The 16039-nt window shown below is 55.7% G+C and overlaps 3 protein-coding genes across 4 annotated transcripts in view; 2 read left to right on the forward strand and 1 right to left on the reverse strand.

Moving 5' to 3' along the window:
* LOC142905294 (ras-specific guanine nucleotide-releasing factor RalGPS2-like) overlaps positions 1–16039 on the forward strand; it is a 65547-nt gene that overhangs the window by 20419 nt on the left and 29089 nt on the right. The window lies entirely within an intron of this gene.
* LOC116955291 (ras-specific guanine nucleotide-releasing factor RalGPS2) overlaps positions 1–16039 on the forward strand; it is a 210592-nt gene that overhangs the window by 1554 nt on the left and 192999 nt on the right. The window lies entirely within an intron of this gene.
* Positions 1035–14525, reverse strand: LOC142905955 (uncharacterized; the record flags this gene model as incomplete). Its single annotated transcript, XM_076053201.1, has 8 exons — positions 1035–3111; positions 4244–4377; positions 5577–5713; positions 7673–7869; positions 11195–11398; positions 11893–12329; positions 13277–13629; positions 14322–14525. Coding segments are annotated over 8 exons (1866 nt in total), but the record flags the coding sequence as incomplete, so codon positions are not given.

The raw sequence follows: 16039 nt of genomic DNA on the forward strand, positions 1-16039 counted from the left end.
GGCTCCGTGCACCGGGCCCCGGCGACGGCCCAGCGTTCGCCGGCCGTCGGGGAGCCTCACGGTTCGAATGCGGCCCGGGGGGGCCGCCGCCCCCCCGGCTTGTTGCAGAGGAGGTTGCCGATTTGTTTGGTGGATTATTTATTTATTCATGCCGTGGCATCGCCGGCGCGCTCCGTCTACGCGAGAGGCGTCCGTCCCGCTCACGCGGGCCGGCGTTGGTAAAGTGGCGATGTTATTTCTTTGGTGAAGTGGCGTTAGCGAGCGCCGACCGCGGTGGGGGCGGGGGGGGGGGGGGCGGGGACGTGCAAAAACGCGCACCCCGTAGTTCCGCCCCCCCCCCCCCCCATCGCCCCCCGCGAGATGAATCGCCTGCGCGTGAATTAGCGAATTAATTAATCCGAGCGTGTGCCGTGGTTTCTCTCTCGAACACGTGGCAAGGATTCATCACGACGGGATCGCAGCTGCATACGGCAAATGGAGTTCAATTATATCGTTCATTCTGTATATATATATTTTTTTTTACGAACACAAACCCACACTCGTTTTCTTTTCAAAGTATATCCCCTTTTCGATGTTACACATATATTTTCGGCAGCGCGTTGTTCCAGTTTTCCGCGCGCCCGAGTCGCTCGCATCATCTGCCGAGCACACGCTTGCTTGGCAGGCTGGAGAGAGACGCGCGTAAGCCAAGCCACCGCCACCGCAGATTCTAAACGATCCCTCCTGTAGCCCACGCAGGGGCGGGCGGCGGTGGGACGGGCCCGCTGAGCGAGCGCTGTTAACGAGCACCTATTGAGGCCGGCACGGCGGTGCGCCCGTCGGGGTGGGTGGGGGTGTGGTGTGGCGTTCGCCTGTCCGCTTCAGACGCCCGCCCCACCCCTGCCACACGGCGCCAGATACACGCGGGGGGGCGGGGGGGGGGGAGCGGCAGGAGCCACGCCAACGTCACGTGGTTTCACTCATCCGGTGATGCACGTGCGGCGACGCGCGGGCGCGCGTCGCCGTCTCTAAATCGGGGTGCGGAGGACGCGGGGGAAAAAAACGAGGAATGTTTTTTTTTTATTCGCGCGCTCGTCGCAGTGAAAGGCGAGGCGGAGACGCGGCGGGGCAGCTCGGGATTTGAAATGTAGAAGCGGTGGCGTAGGTCGAACTCCGTGCATGCAGCGTATCGTGTGCTGTGTCGTCACGTAGTGTATGGAAGTGTATAGTAGCGAGTACGTATGCTCTTTCGCACCGTACGTAGCCAACCGTGCCAATTGGAGGTGCAGTGTTGAGTCTGGGCAATGTTAATCTATGAGTAGTGTTAGTCTACGGGTAGTGCTAGGCTATGGGTAGTGTTAGGCCACGGAGAGCATTGAGTCTATGGGTCGTGTTAGGCTTTGGGTAGTGTTGAGATTATGGGCAGCGTTAGTCTATGGGCAGTGTTGAGTCTATGGGCAGTGTTAGTCTATGGGCAGTGTTAGTCTATGGGCAGTGTTGAGTTTGGGCAGTGTTGAGTCTATGGGTAGTGTTGAGTCTATGGGCAGTGTTAGTCTATGGGCAGTGTTAGTCTATGGGCAGTGTTGAGTCTGGGCAGTGTTGAGTCTATGGGCAGTGTTGAGTCTATGGGCAGTATGTATATTTGTTGAATTTCTTTCGCACCGTACATAGCGAACCGTGCCAATCAGGGGTGTGAAACATTGGTTGATACAACTTTAAAATTAGTTGTAGCCCAGCTGCGACTCCTATTGTTTTTGGTTTTTACCGCCGTTATAAAAGTTGCGTTTGAAATTGTACCAAATCTAAGGAAGATGCACCAGGAAAATCACATTCGTGATTGTGATGTCCACTTTGGCCCTAAAGATAAATAACGTGATGATGACAACAACATTGATGACAGAGATGTTATTTTTTTTTAAACTGCAGTTTGCTGAGCACAGGGCCACCAAGGCCCACAAAATGCCAAGCGGCCAAAGTTATAATCGATAAGATTCAAACACGACCCTTGAGTTGAGCAAGGTGATGACGATGATAACACTGACGTAGAAGACGATGCTGTTGCTGCTGCTGCTGATGATGATAATGACGATGGCGACATTGGCAGCGTCCCGTCCCATCCGAAACCATTCCATTACCACGGCCGCTGACAATAATCCACAACACGGCTGTCAAGTAAAAAACGAGGGCGATCGATAACAACGACTGGTCGGCGACTAGGTGATGATGATGATGATAATAATGCTATGATATAGCCTGACGATGCTGCTGCTGATGATGACGATGATCGAGTTTAACACGAAGGCTTTCGTGACCAATATCACCCGTAATACAAATCACGTAAATATACTTACGCGATCTAACCCAAAAAAACCTGTATTATGGATGATGATGATGATGCTGACGAGAACACGGATATACCAAGCTGATGATGATGATGATTTGCGATGGCGACATTGACAGCGTTACGTCCCTACCGAAGCCATTCCCTCGCCACGGCCACTGATAATCACCCGCGACACGGCAATCGAGTCGACAACGAGGGCGATCCATTACAACGACGGGACAACGACGATGGCGAGTTGACGGCGACGATAACAATGACGCTGACGTAGAAGACGATGCTGTTGCTGCTGCTGCTGCTGCTGATGATGATCGATCCAGCACGATGAAGATGACGATCATGACGACACTGATGTATCAAGCCGATGACGATGATGATGCTGATTGCGATGGCGACATTGGCAGCGTCGAATTCCAACCGAAGCCCCCCCCCCCCCCCCCCCCGACTCCCTCACCACGGCCGCTGACAATAATCCGCGATGCGGCAATCGAGTCGACAACGGGGGGCGATCCACGACGCCGACGCCGGCCGCACGTGACGGGCGCGGCGGCGGCGGCCGCCCCCTGCCACCGCCGCCGCCGCGCCCGCCGCTCAGTGGTAGAAGTTGGGGTTGGGCCGTATCATGAGCACGATGCTCTTGAGCGAGTAGGCCGTGCCGCGGAACGTCGTCCAGTAGGCGCCGTCCTGCTCGCTGCCCGTGTAGCGGCCGCCCTCGTACCACACGCCGTTGAGGTTGGCGTGCGAGCACGCGTTGTACCACCAGCCGCCCTTCTGGTGCTGCGCGCAGTTCCCTGCGGCGCGGGGCGGTGGGGCGGTGGGGCGGGGGGGGAGAGACGGGACGTCATGGACGAGCGATGCGAGCACGCTTGGTGAAGTAAAACAAATATATATCTTTCGCGCACCGTACGTAGCCAACCGTGCCAATTGGAGGCGCAGCGTTGAGTCTGGTGTGTCTGTGTTAATTCCCTCTACTTAAGGTCTGTGTATATGTCTGCGGTTCTGTGTTTCCTCTCTCTCTCTTAAGCTCTTCTGTACCTGATGATGATTGCTTGTGTTGCAATGGAAACGTCGTATGCTATTATATAATACTGGTAGGAACGAAGTTGTAAACTGAGTGTACCAGCCTGCAATAGATTAATGTGTTCGTCCGTCCGTCCCCTTTCAATACTTTAACGAAGTGAAATCTCGTGCTGTTGGGGTGTAAAAATACAATTGCGCAAAATTCCAATGTTCCTACCAGCCCACCCTGCAGGGACCTGTTTTTATTTTTTTACTATTTCTACGTGACTTTACCGAAAAAACCAAAGAGTAATATATGTATAATAATAATAATGTCCCGGTTAATTCCGGGTCGTGGATTATCGGTTGCGCGGGATATATTTGCCGGTCTCTCTGGTTGCTCGGAGGTCAGAGTCGCTGCTGAGCCGGCACCGCTCAAGCTCCTGGGTTCAGATCCGGGTGTCGGCCGATTGCCTGCGATTGAACCGGATTCTCAAGTGCATGAGTTGATGGTCTCAGCCCGGTTATCGATGGCTTAGGGACCCATAGGCTCTTATAGAGGCCCATAGGCTCGCATGGAGACCCATAGGCTCGCATAGAGAGCCATAGGCTCGCATAGACTGAGTTGTGGTTAAACCGCGTTCTCAAGTGTAGCTAGTTGATGGTCTCGGCCCGGTCACCGCTGACTGCGCTCGCAACTTCATCACGTTGATTCTTATCACGTTGATTCTTATCACGTTGATTCTTGCCGCACGTTTAATTCGGCCGAATAGCTGCCGGCGAGGCCTGCCCCTGATGCGCTACGAAGGAGGGGGTGGGGGGGGGGACATTGCACGGCGGTTGCTATGGATGCGGAAACGCGTCGAGCCGATTCGTCGTGTGCATGCGGTGTCAACTGCGGCGTAGCCAATCGGCGAGTTTCACCCCTGAAGGCGTCGTTGTCGCGGTCGTAGGTGCTGAACGGCTTCCCGTGGTGCAGCCCCATAGAGTCGCCCGCCATGCCGCGGAAGTGGCCCAGCCTCAGGCGGTAGTTGTCCTCCTCGCTCTCCACGCGGAAGCTACGCCCCACGCGGAGAGGGGAGAGGAGATGAGGGGAGAGGAGAGGGGAGGGGAGAGGAGGGGAGTGGGGGGGAGTGGAGGGGAGTGGAGGGGAGTGGAGGGGGTGGGGAAGGTGAGATGAGAGGGGGTGGGGAAGATGAGATGAGAGGGGGGGAGATGAGAGGGGGGGAGATGAGAGGGGGGGAGATGAGAGGGGGGAGATGAGAGGGGGGGAGATGAGAGGGGGGGAGATGAGAGGGGGGGAGATGAGAGGGGGGAGATGAGAGGGGGGGAGGGGATGGTAGTCGCTCAAGATGAGAGTGGTGGTTACCCCACCCTCTACCCACTCCCCTACACCCACCCCCCTACACCCACCCCTATCTACCCACCCCCCTCTACCCACCCCCCTCTACCCACCCTCCTCTACCCACCCTCCTCTACCCACCCCCCTGCACCCACCCCCCTGCACCCACCCCCCTGCACCCACCCCCCTGCACCCACCCCCCTGCACCCACCCCCACTACACCCACCCCCCTACACCCACCCCGCCAATGAAGCTCGAGTTTTGGCCAAAATCCTTCTTGTTAACAAGTTCGTTCATTAGCTTTGACTGCGTGGGCTTGTCTCTCTATCCGTTTTGTGTCTGTCCATCTGCTTCATTCGTCTGTGGGTCTGTGTCACTCCGTCTTGCTGCCCGTCTGCTCAGTTGTCCGTCCGTCGTCCCGTCCCTCCGTTAAAGGGGGGACGGGACGACAATGCCGGGAACCCGGGGGTGCGGCCCGGCCTGCTGTGATTGTTAACCGGATTCTCTGTCGTGTCGAGCCGGCGGACTCTCCTCGTGCAAAAGAACCCGTTCCGGACTGCGCGCGGATTTTGTGGCCTGTGGCCCCGTCAGCTCGCCGTGGAACTGCCTGACCTGTGGGCACGTGGGACCCACGACGATCTGCCAGTTGGGCGGGGCTTGCGTCGTAGCGACCGTATTAATCCACAAGCTGAACGATGCGGTGATTTTTTTCCCGTTAGACGACGTCGCTTGCGACGGTCGGGCATTTTTCGGCGGGGTGCGGATAGCGGTGGTGGAATCGCGGTGGCGGTGGAATCGCGGTGGCGGTGGAATCGCGGTGGCGGTGGAATCACGGTGGCGGTGGAATCGCGGCGTGCGAATCGCGGCGGTGGTGGAACCCGGGTGGCGGTGGAATCCCGGTGGCATCGGCGGTACCTGCCGTACTCGGCGAAGGCGCGGCGCCCGTCCCAGTCCTGCAGCGCGACGAGCAGGCGGTAGTTGCGCTCGCTGGTGAGCGCGTGCATCGTTTGGAGCCCCAGCCAGTGCTCCTCCTCCACGCGGCCAAAGCCGATCTGATCGCCGGCGCAACCGGGCACACGACTCGCCGTCGCTGACTCGCTCGCCCGCCCGCCCGCCCGTTCGTTCGCTCACGAAACTCACTTGCACACTCGCCATTTCGCTCGCTCGCGCATTCGTTCACTCACTCGTGGACAAAGATCCCCCCCGCCGCCTCCGTAAATCCTCAGCAGACTGTTGGGGTAAGTGCTGGTTAGCGAGCAGCACTATCGGACAAAGGCCTAACCATCAAACAAAGACGGTGGGTACCGCATCGCGCGCTTTCAGAAGCGCTTCTGCGGCCGTCTGGAACGCTCTTACTTCCGATATTAGGGAGGCACTGGAAGCTGTGCACTTTTAATTCATCGTCGTCTATATTGACAAACTCATTTGCTTTTTGTGTTTAGTTTATGATCAACCCCCCGCACCTCCAATTAACACGGTTGGCTTTGTACGGTGTGAAAAAAGTTCAATATACACACTGCCCATAGACTTAACACTGCCCATAGACTTAACACTACCCATAGACTCAACATTGCCCATTGACTCAACACTACCCATAGACTCAACACTGCCCATAGACTCAACACTGCCCATAGACTCAACACTACCCGTAGACTCAACACTACCCATAGACTCAACACTGCCCATAGACTCAACATTGCCCATTGACTCAACACTGTCCATAGACTCAACACTACCCATAGACTCAACACTACCTATAGACTCAACACTACCCATAGACTCATCACTACCCATAGATTTCGATTTAAAGCTTTCGTGACTGCAAGGATTCATCTTCTTTGGTTCTTTCGGTAAAGTCACGTAGAATGAGAATAAAATAATAAATTGATAAAATAAAATAACACAATAATATTCTCACGACGTTTCGGCCACAACACAAGCGGCCTTCATCAGGTGAAGTCTCGTCCCTTCACCTGATGAAGGCCGCTTGTGTGACTCAACACTGCCCATAGACTAACACTGCCCATAGACTCAACACTCCCCATAGAGGAATAGGGTTTTCCCTTTTAACTGGCACAAAAACTGACACCTTTATGCAAGGCATCATGTTTGCAATAACCACAACACAAGCAGTCAAAATGCAAACAAAAAAGACAACTCTGATAATAATAATAATATTGGCACTGTCCTTTAATTTGATTGGTCCACACCCGAGACGGCTTTTCTTAGAGCCTAGTCTCCATTGGTGTTGGACCAGAAGACGCCAAAAGGCGTACAACTCAAAAACAGCGCACTATCAGAGTATTGAGGGCTCGGGGTGAGCATTTACATTATGAGACCTCCTTTGCCAGTAACAAGATATAGGAATAGGTTTTTACCCTTTTAACTGGCACAAAAACTGACACCTTTATTCAAGGCATCATGTTTGCAATAACCACAACACAAGCAGTCAAAATGCAAACAAAAAAGACAACTCTGATAATAATAATATGCACTGTCCTTGAATTTGATTGGTCCACACCCGAGACGGCTTTTCTTAGAGCCTAGTCTCCATTGGTGTTGGACCAGAAGACGCCAAAAGGCGTACAACTCAAAAACAGCGCACTATCAGAGTATTGAGGGCTCGGGGTGAGCATTAACATTATGAGACCTCCTTTGCCAGTAACAAGATATAGGAATAGGTTTTTACCCTTTTAACTGGCACAAAAACTGACACCTTTATTCAAGGCATCATGTTTGCAATAACCACAACACAAGCAGTCAAAGTGCAAACAAAAAAGACAACTCTGATAATAACAATATGCACTGTCCTTGAATTTGATTGGTCCACACCCGAGACGGCTTTTCTTAGAGCCTAGTCTCCATTGGTGTTGGACCAGAAGACGCCAAAAGGCGTACAACTCAAAAACAGCGCACTATCAGAGTATTGAGGGCTCGGGGTGAGCATTTGCATTATGAGACCTCCTTTGCCAGTAACAAGATATAGGAATAGGTTTTTGTGCCCCCCCCACCTTGTACGCGTCCCAGTCGCGCGTGAACGAGACGGAGCCATCGCTCCGACGCTGCACCACGGTCCAGCCGCCGGGGTCGCGCTCCTGGTCGCACCACGCGTGCCGCAGCAGCGGGCTGCCGGCGGCCGGCCGCAGCAGGTAACGCCCCGAGCGCCGGTAGCCGGCGTCCCACGCCTCCTGGCAGTCGCGCCACGGCCCTGCCACGCGCGGGAGGCCGGCGGTGGTGTTAGTGGGAAGGGCGGTGCCGCGGTGAGGGTGGCGGCGTTGGCGGCGGTCGTGCCGGCGGTGTCGTCGCCAGTGGTGTGAGCAACAGCAGCAGCTTCGTTGGCATCGGCGGTTGTCAGGACTGTCAGAAGTGTCGGCAGCAGCAGCGTCATTTCCATAGGCGTCATCAGCAGCGTCATTTCCATAGGCGTCAGCAGCAGTGTCATTTCCATAGGCGTCATCAGCAGTGTCATTTCCATAGTCGTCATCAGCAGTGTCATTTCCATAGTCGTCATCAGCAGTGTCATTTCCAGAGTCGTCATCAGCAGTGTCATTTCCATAGGCGTCATCAGCAGTGTCATTTCCATAGTCGTCATCAGCAGTGTCATTTCCATAGTCGTCATCAGCAGTATCATTTCCATAGGCGTCATCAGCAGTGTCATTTCCATAGGCGTCATCAGCAGTGTAATTTCCATAGGCGTCATCAGCAGTGTCATTTCCATAGGCGTCATCAGCAGTGTCATTTCCATAGGCGTCATCAGCAGCGTCATTTCCATAGGCGTCATCAGCAGTGTCATTTCCGTAAGGATCATCAGCAGTGTCATTTCCATAGGCGTCATCAGCAGTGTCATTTCCATAGGCGTCATCAGCAGTGTCATTTCCATAGGCTTCATCAGCAGTGTCATTTCCATAGGCGTCATCAGCAGTGTCATTTCCATAGGCATCATCGGCAGTGTCATTTCCATAGGCGTCATCAGCAGCGTCATTTCCATAGGCGTCATCAGCAGTGTCATTTCCGTAAGGATCATCAGCAGTGTCATTTCCATAGGCGTCATCAGCAGCGTCATTTCCATAGGCGTCATCAGCAGTGTCATTTCCATAGGCGTCATCAGCAGTGTCATTTCCATAGGCGTCATCAGCAGTGTCATTTCCATAGGCGTCATCAGCAGTGTCATTTCCATAGGCGTCATCAGCAGTGTCATTTCCATAGGCGTCATCAGCAGTGTCATTTCCATAGGCGTCATCAGCAGCGTCATTTCCATAGGCGTCATCAGCAGCGTCATTTCCATAGGCGTCATCAGCAGTGTAATTTCCATAGGCGTCATCAGCAGTGTCATTTCCATAGGCGTCATCAGCAGCGTCATTTCCATAGGCGTCAGCAGCAGTGTCATTTCCATAGGCGTCATCAGCAGTGTCATTTCCATAGTCGTCATCAGCAGTGTCATTTCCATAGTCGTCATCAGCAGTGTCATTTCCAGAGTCGTCATCAGCAGTGTCATTTCCATAGGCGTCATCAGCAGTGTCATTTCCATAGTCGTCATCAGCAGTGTCATTTCCATAGTCGTCATCAGCAGTATCATTTCCATAGGCGTCATCAGCAGTGTCATTTCCATAGGCGTCATCAGCAGTGTAATTTCCATAGGCGTCATCAGCAGTGTCATTTCCATAGGCGTCATCAGCAGTGTCATTTCCATAGGCGTCATCAGCAGCGTCATTTCCATAGGCGTCATCAGCAGCGTCATTTCCATAGGCGTCATCAGCAGTGTCATTTCCGTAAGGATCATCAGCAGTGTCATTTCCATAGGCGTCATCAGCAGCGTCATTTCCATAGGCGTCATCAGCAGCGTCATTTCCATAGGCGTCATCAGCAGTGTCATTTCCATAGGCTTCATCAGCAGTGTCATTTCCATAGGCGTCATCAGCAGTGTCATTTCCATAGGCATCATCGGCAGTGTCATTTCCATAGGCGTCATCAGCAGCGTCATTTCCATAGGCGTCATCAGCAGTGTCATTTCCGTAAGGATCATCAGCAGTGTCATTTCCATAGGCGTCATCAGCAGCGTCATTTCCATAGGCGTCATCAGCAGTGTCATTTCCATAGGCGTCATCAGCAGTGTCATTTCCATAGGCGTCATCAGCAGTGTCATTTCCATAGGCGTCATCAGCAGTGTCATTTCCATAGGCGTCATCAGCAGTGTCATTTCCATAGGCGTCATCAGCAGCGTCATTTCCATAGGCGTCATCAGCAGCGTCATTTCCATAGGCGTCATCAGCAGTGTAATTTCCATAGGCGTCATCAGCAGTGTCATTTCCATAGGCGTCATCAGCAGTGTCATTTCCATAGGCGTCATCAGCAGCGTCATTTCCATAGGCGTCATCAGCAGCGTCATTTCCATAGGCGTCATCAGCAGTGTCATTTCCGTAAGGATCATCAGCAGTGTCATTTCCATAGGCGTCATCAGCAGCGTCATTTCCATAGGCGTCATCAGCAGTGTCATTTCCATAGGCTTCATCAGCAGTGTCATTTCCATAGGCGTCATCAGCAGTGTCATTTCCATAGGCATCATCGGCAGTGTCATTTCCATAGGCGTCATCAGCAGCGTCATTTCCATAGGCGTCATCAGCAGTGTCATTTCCGTAAGGATCATCAGCAGTGTCATTTCCATAGGCGTCATCAGCAGCGTCATTTCCATAGGCGTCATCAGCAGTGTCATTTCCATAGGCGTCATCAGCAGTGTCATTTCCATAGGCGTCATCAGCAGTGTCATTTCCATAGGCGTCATCAGCAGTGTCATTTCCATAGGCGTCATCAGCAGTGTCATTTCCATAGGCGTCATCAGCAGTGTCATTTCCATAGGCGTCATCAGCAGTGTCATTTCCATAGGCGTCATCAGCAGTGTCATCTCCATAGGCGTCATCAGCAGTGTCATTTCCATAGGCGTCATCAGCAGTGTCATTTCCATAGGCTTCATCAGCAGTGTCATTTCCATAGGCATCATCAGCAGTGTCATTTCCATAGTCATCATCAGCAGCGTCATTTCCATAGGCGTCATCAGCAGCATCATTTCCATAGGCGTCATCAGCAGTGTCATTTCCATAGGCGTCATCAGCAGTGTCATTTCCATAGGCTTCATCAGCAGTGTCATTTCAATAGGCATCATCAGCAGTGTCGTTTCCATAGTCATCATCAGCAGTGTCGTTTCCATAGTCATCATCAGCAGTGTCATTTCCGTAAGGATCATCAGCAGTGTCATTTCAATAGGCATCATCAGCAGTGTCGTTTCCATAGTCATCATCAGCAGTGTCGTTTCCATAGTCATCATCAGCAGTGTCATTTCCGTAAGGATCATCAGCAGTGTCATTTCCATAGGCAGTGTCAGCATCAGTGGTCAGTGGTCTCATGTGTTATTGGTATCTGTAGTGTTATTAGTTGTCACTATGTGTTGGCGTTGAACTTCTTTGGCACCGCCGTACGTTGCCGACCGCGCTCAAAGGAAAGGAGAGCAGCAACACTGAACGCAAAGAGGCTCCGATCACCTTCCAGCACCACGTGTGGCTTCTCCGTGGTCCGCACCACGGCCCCGTCCGGCGCGGGCGGCACGGCCGCGCCGCGGGAGCCGTGCCGCATCACCGCGTTGTCCGGTGCGGCCGCCGCCCCCCCGCCGCCGCCACGATTCCCAACCTCCGGGCCACCGTCACTCCCGGGCGCCCAGTTCGCGCCTCCGTCGACGGCGGAGAGTCCTGGGGATGTAGAACGACAGCGGAAACGTTCGGAGCGCCGTTCGGCACGGGCGCCATCGCCACGAGGGCGGTGAGAACTTGGGTTAGAGTCTCATTGCCAAGAGTGACCTGGAAGAAAAACTAAAATAAAAAAAATAATTCCGTCGGCACCGAGGCTACCGCAAGGCCCCGCGGGAGCGGGCCCTTGGCGCACAGTTTTGGCGCCGGCCATCGTAGCGCGGCGGCGGTCGCCACGGTTCTCTGCGGCGAGTAACGACGTCTTTAAAAAACGACGGCGCTGCTGCTGCTGCTGCTGCTGCTGCGCCTCTCTCTAAATAAAATTAACTCGGAGCCGCTCGCGCGTTTCGAGATTCGGCGGTGAACCGGGACACCCCGCCTTCCCCTACACCCTGCGACTCGCGGACGACTCTGAACGGGGAAAGGGTTGATTTCCCGTGATCGCTAAGTCGTCTCAAACCGTGACCCTCCCTCACATCAAGCGGCATGCGCGCTACCTTGCTTCCCCGCCCAGCCATCGGTGAGTCCGTGCTGCCGTCGCACCGTCTGCGTCGCCACCGCCGGTGTTCGCTCGCTCCCGCGTGCTCCCTTTTCCCGATCTCCCGTCGCCAATCTCCCCGCGGCGTCACCTCCGCTTCCTCCTCCGCCTCCTCCGCCGCAGCCGTACGAAGTTTCCGAGCCGGCAGAGCCTCCGCCGTTGGCCGTCGCGCGCCAGGCGCGGTCCGGCGAGGGGATCGGCGACGCGACGGCGCCACCGCCGTCAGCCCCTCGCTCCGCCGAGGGCGTCGACGGGGGGCCCCGTGCCCCGTCGGTCGCGCGGCGGGGGTCGGTGGGGGGCGGCTGGGCGTCGAGCGGCCGCTGGCGGCAGCAGCGAAGGCCCAGGCGGGCGAGCGTGGCCGTGTGGTTGCCGACGGTCTCCGATAGGGAGTCGTAGCTGCACGGGTCTCGGGGGGGGGGAGAGCGAGACATTGTTTGTCGAGCACCCGCCGCCGCCTCTCGCGTTCACCACCACCACCCACGTTGCATTGCGCGGTTCTTGAAATATATAATTTCTTTGACCGAATTCGAAAAAAAAATACTCCTCGTTATTTGGGTTTTGCCGAACTCCACTCTGCCCCCCGTAGCACGCCTGGGGTTTCTCTGGGATCTCTGGCTTACCCCCCCCCCCCCATGCGTCCTTTCCCCCCCGTTTCCTCCAGGTTCTCTCATTTCATCTCATGGCCATTTTTTTTAAAATAAAATACCATACACAATGTAGCCGTTATTGGCCATCAACGTCGCAATGCTGACAATGTACTCTGCAAAGTTCTCGATTAGGATCACACACCTGTCAACACCTTATCAGTGCCCTACCTTATTACCAATTCAGAACTTATTGGTCACCCCGTGCCCCTTATAATTCTCAACGTTCATCCTACAAAGTCCCATCACAAGGAGAGAAGCACAAACAGATACACATTTTTCTTTGATCGTATTGAAACGGCTGTACGCCGTATGGACCTGAAAGCTCCATTTCCCTGTACAGGAATATGGAGTAAACCGTATGGGTTAACAGGTATGGGATCGCATGAGATGTTAACTACCTCGCCCGGTACGCGGGAGGTCGTGGGTTTGATCCAGACCCTCACGCTTGCTGTATATTTGGAGTTGGCGGTGTTTCTCTCCCCGTGGTCGCGTGGATTTTTCTCCGGGTCCTCCGTTTTTTTTCCCTCCACATTTAGAAAATGTGCGTATTCGAGTATAAGTTTCCACGTGCTGCTGATGATAAGCCACTTCGTTAAGCTATCAAGAGCTACATAGCTCAGTGGGCCTTACCTGGTAAAATAAAAAAAAATAGTTTAGTTTGAAATCCGTTGTAGGCCCGCAGCGCGTGCGACTCACGTGCTCTGGATGCGCGCGTAGTGTCCGTGCAGACCCAGGCTGTGCGTCTCCTGCTCGCTCACGCGCTTGTGCAGCTCCGTGCGAGCCACTTGGAGGGTGCGGCCCTGCCGAGATCCACCCTGACCACCGCCGCCGTAGTCGCCACCGCCACTGCCGCCGCGATCCAGCACGGTCTCGCGCAGGATGCGCGCGTACAGCGCCGTGACGCGCTCGCCCACGGCGCGGCCGGCCCGGCGGAGCGCCTGCACCGCCGCCCGTAGCCCTACGCCGCCTCCGCCGGTCGCGCCGCCGTCTCCGCCGCCACCGGCGGCCGCCGCCGCCGCCGCCGCTGCCGCCGCCACCACCAAATCCTCCTGGTCAGGGTCCGGAGAGGCGTCTCGCGGTGTTGACAACTCGCACGTAGGATTGGGGGGGGGGGGGGGGGTCACCACTCACAGCTCCGCACGGACAGATGCAAGAATCCACTTGCCGTGCTGTGCGAGTGTCTCTTGGCCTTCCCCGCAGCCAGCAGCAACCCGACAGTACCCAAGCAGTCTTCCCGTTCTAGTCTGCAGCTGCCTCTCACCCTGCCACCCACCCTGCCACCCGCCCTGCCACCCACCCTGCCACCCGCCCTGCCTCCTGCCCTGCCTCCTGTCCTGCCTCCCGCCCTGCCACCCACCCTGCCTCCCGCCCTGCCTCCCACCCTGCCACCCGCCCTGCCACCTGTCCTGCCAACCGCCCTGCCACCTGTCCTGCCACCTGTCCTGCCACCAGCCCTGCCACCTGTCTTGCCACCCGCCCTGCCACCTGTCCTGCCACCTGCCCTGCCACCTGTCCTGCCACCAGCCCTGCCACCTGTCCTGCCACCTGTCCTGCCACCTGTCTTGCCACCCGCCCTGCCACCTGTCCTGCCACCTGCCCTGCCACCTGCCCTGCCACCTGTCCTGCCACCTGTCTTGCCACCCGCCCTGCCACCTGTCTTGCCACCCGCCCTGCCACCTGTCCTGCCACCTGCCCTGCCACCTGCCCTGCCACCCGCCCTACCTCCCGCCCTGCCTCCCACCTCGAACTTCTCGCCGATCTCCGTCGAGTCGTCCAGGTCGGAGAGCTGGCGCTGCAGCAGGGCGAGCTGCCGCCCGTGGGTGCCCAGCTCAGCCCAGAACTTGTCCACCGCCTGCAATGGAGCAGTGCCTCCAAGTAAAGCTACTAGCAAGGCGTTATACCTCGTGGTAAAGCTGCGAGCGAGGCAATTATATACCTTGTGACATAGCTACTAGCAAGCGTGTTAAATTAGCAAGGCATTATACACATTGCAGTATAGCTACTACCAAGGCATTGTGTGTTGTAGCTACTAGCAAGGCATTATATTCCTCGCGACATAGCTACTAGCGAGGCGTAGAGCCGTTTCAATACTGGCAAAAAAAAGTGTTTTGTCTATTTTTTGTGTTTCTCCCTTGTGATGAACGTTGAGATAGCTCAACGAAGCGGCTTGTCATCACGTGGAAATGTCTAGCAGCAGCCAAATACTCTTGATCGCTTGACGTCGATTCTAAATGTGGAGGGAAAGACCGTACGAGCCGGAGAGAGAAATCCACGCGACCGCGGGGAGAGAGACAAACGCAAACTCCAAATATACAGCAGCAGGCGTCAGGGTCGGGATCGAACCCACGAACTCCTGTACACCAGGCGAGGTAGTCAACATCTCCTAGCCACCGTGATGATGATGATGATGAGAGAGAGAGAGACACACAAACTCCAAATATACAGCAGCAGGCGTCAGGGTCGGGATCGAACCCACGACCTCCTGCACATCAGGCGAGGTCGTTAACATCTCCTAGCCACCTTGATGATGATGAGAGAGAGATACCGCAAACTCCAAATATACAGCAGCAGGGGTCGGGATCGAACCCACGACCTCCTGTACACCAGGCGAGGTCGTTAACATCTCCTAGCCACCTTGATGATGATGAGAGAGAGATACCGCAAACTCCAAATATACAGCAGCAGGGGTCGGGATCGAACCCACGACCTCCTGCGTACCGCGCGAGGCAGAGCGAACATCTCCCAGCCGGCGCGACTCACCGCCGCCGCCGCCGCCGCCGCGATGCCGGCGGGGGTCCCTGCTTCCGGGGGGGCGCCGGCCCCCTCCTGCAGCACGCAGATGGGGCCCTCGGGCAGGTGGGGGGGCACCACGAAGGTGTGGTGGCAGGCCGCGGCGCCGGCGGCGGTCGCGCCGGCGGCGGTCGCGGCGGCAGCAGTGGCGGCGGCGGCAGCGGCGGCTCGCTTGGCGTCGTCGCGTATCCTCGTCGCCGTGTGCACGTAGCTGCGGCCGCGAGCGACACGGGAGGGGGGGGGGGGGAGAGGGTGGAATGCCAATGGCGGTGAGAGGCTCCGATTTTTTTTGTACGAATCTGACGAAGGGCGAAAGCGTTCTTGTGCTGTGGGGTAGACTCATGCTAAGTAGACTCACGCGGGGTAGACTCATACTGAGTAGACTCTCGGAGGGTAGACTCACGGGGGGTAGTAGACTCATGCTGGGTGGACTCACGCGGGGTAGACTCACGGGGGGTAGATTCACGGGGGGTAGACTCATACTGGGTAGACTCACGGAGGGTAGTAGACTCATGCTGGGTGGACTCACGCGGGGTAGAATCACGGGGGTAGATTCACGGGGGGTAGACCCATACTGGGTAGACTCACGGAGGGTAGATTCACGGGGGGTATATTCACGGGGGGTAGACTCACGGGGGGTAGACTCACGGGGGGTAGACTCATACTGGG

The sequence above is a fragment of the Petromyzon marinus genome, chromosome 59, assembly GCF_048934315.1.
Source record: "Petromyzon marinus isolate PM22_M1 ecotype Great Lakes invasive population chromosome 59, UKy_Petmar_22M1.pri1.0, whole genome shotgun sequence".
NCBI classification, from domain to species: domain Eukaryota; kingdom Metazoa; phylum Chordata; class Hyperoartia; order Petromyzontiformes; family Petromyzontidae; genus Petromyzon; species Petromyzon marinus.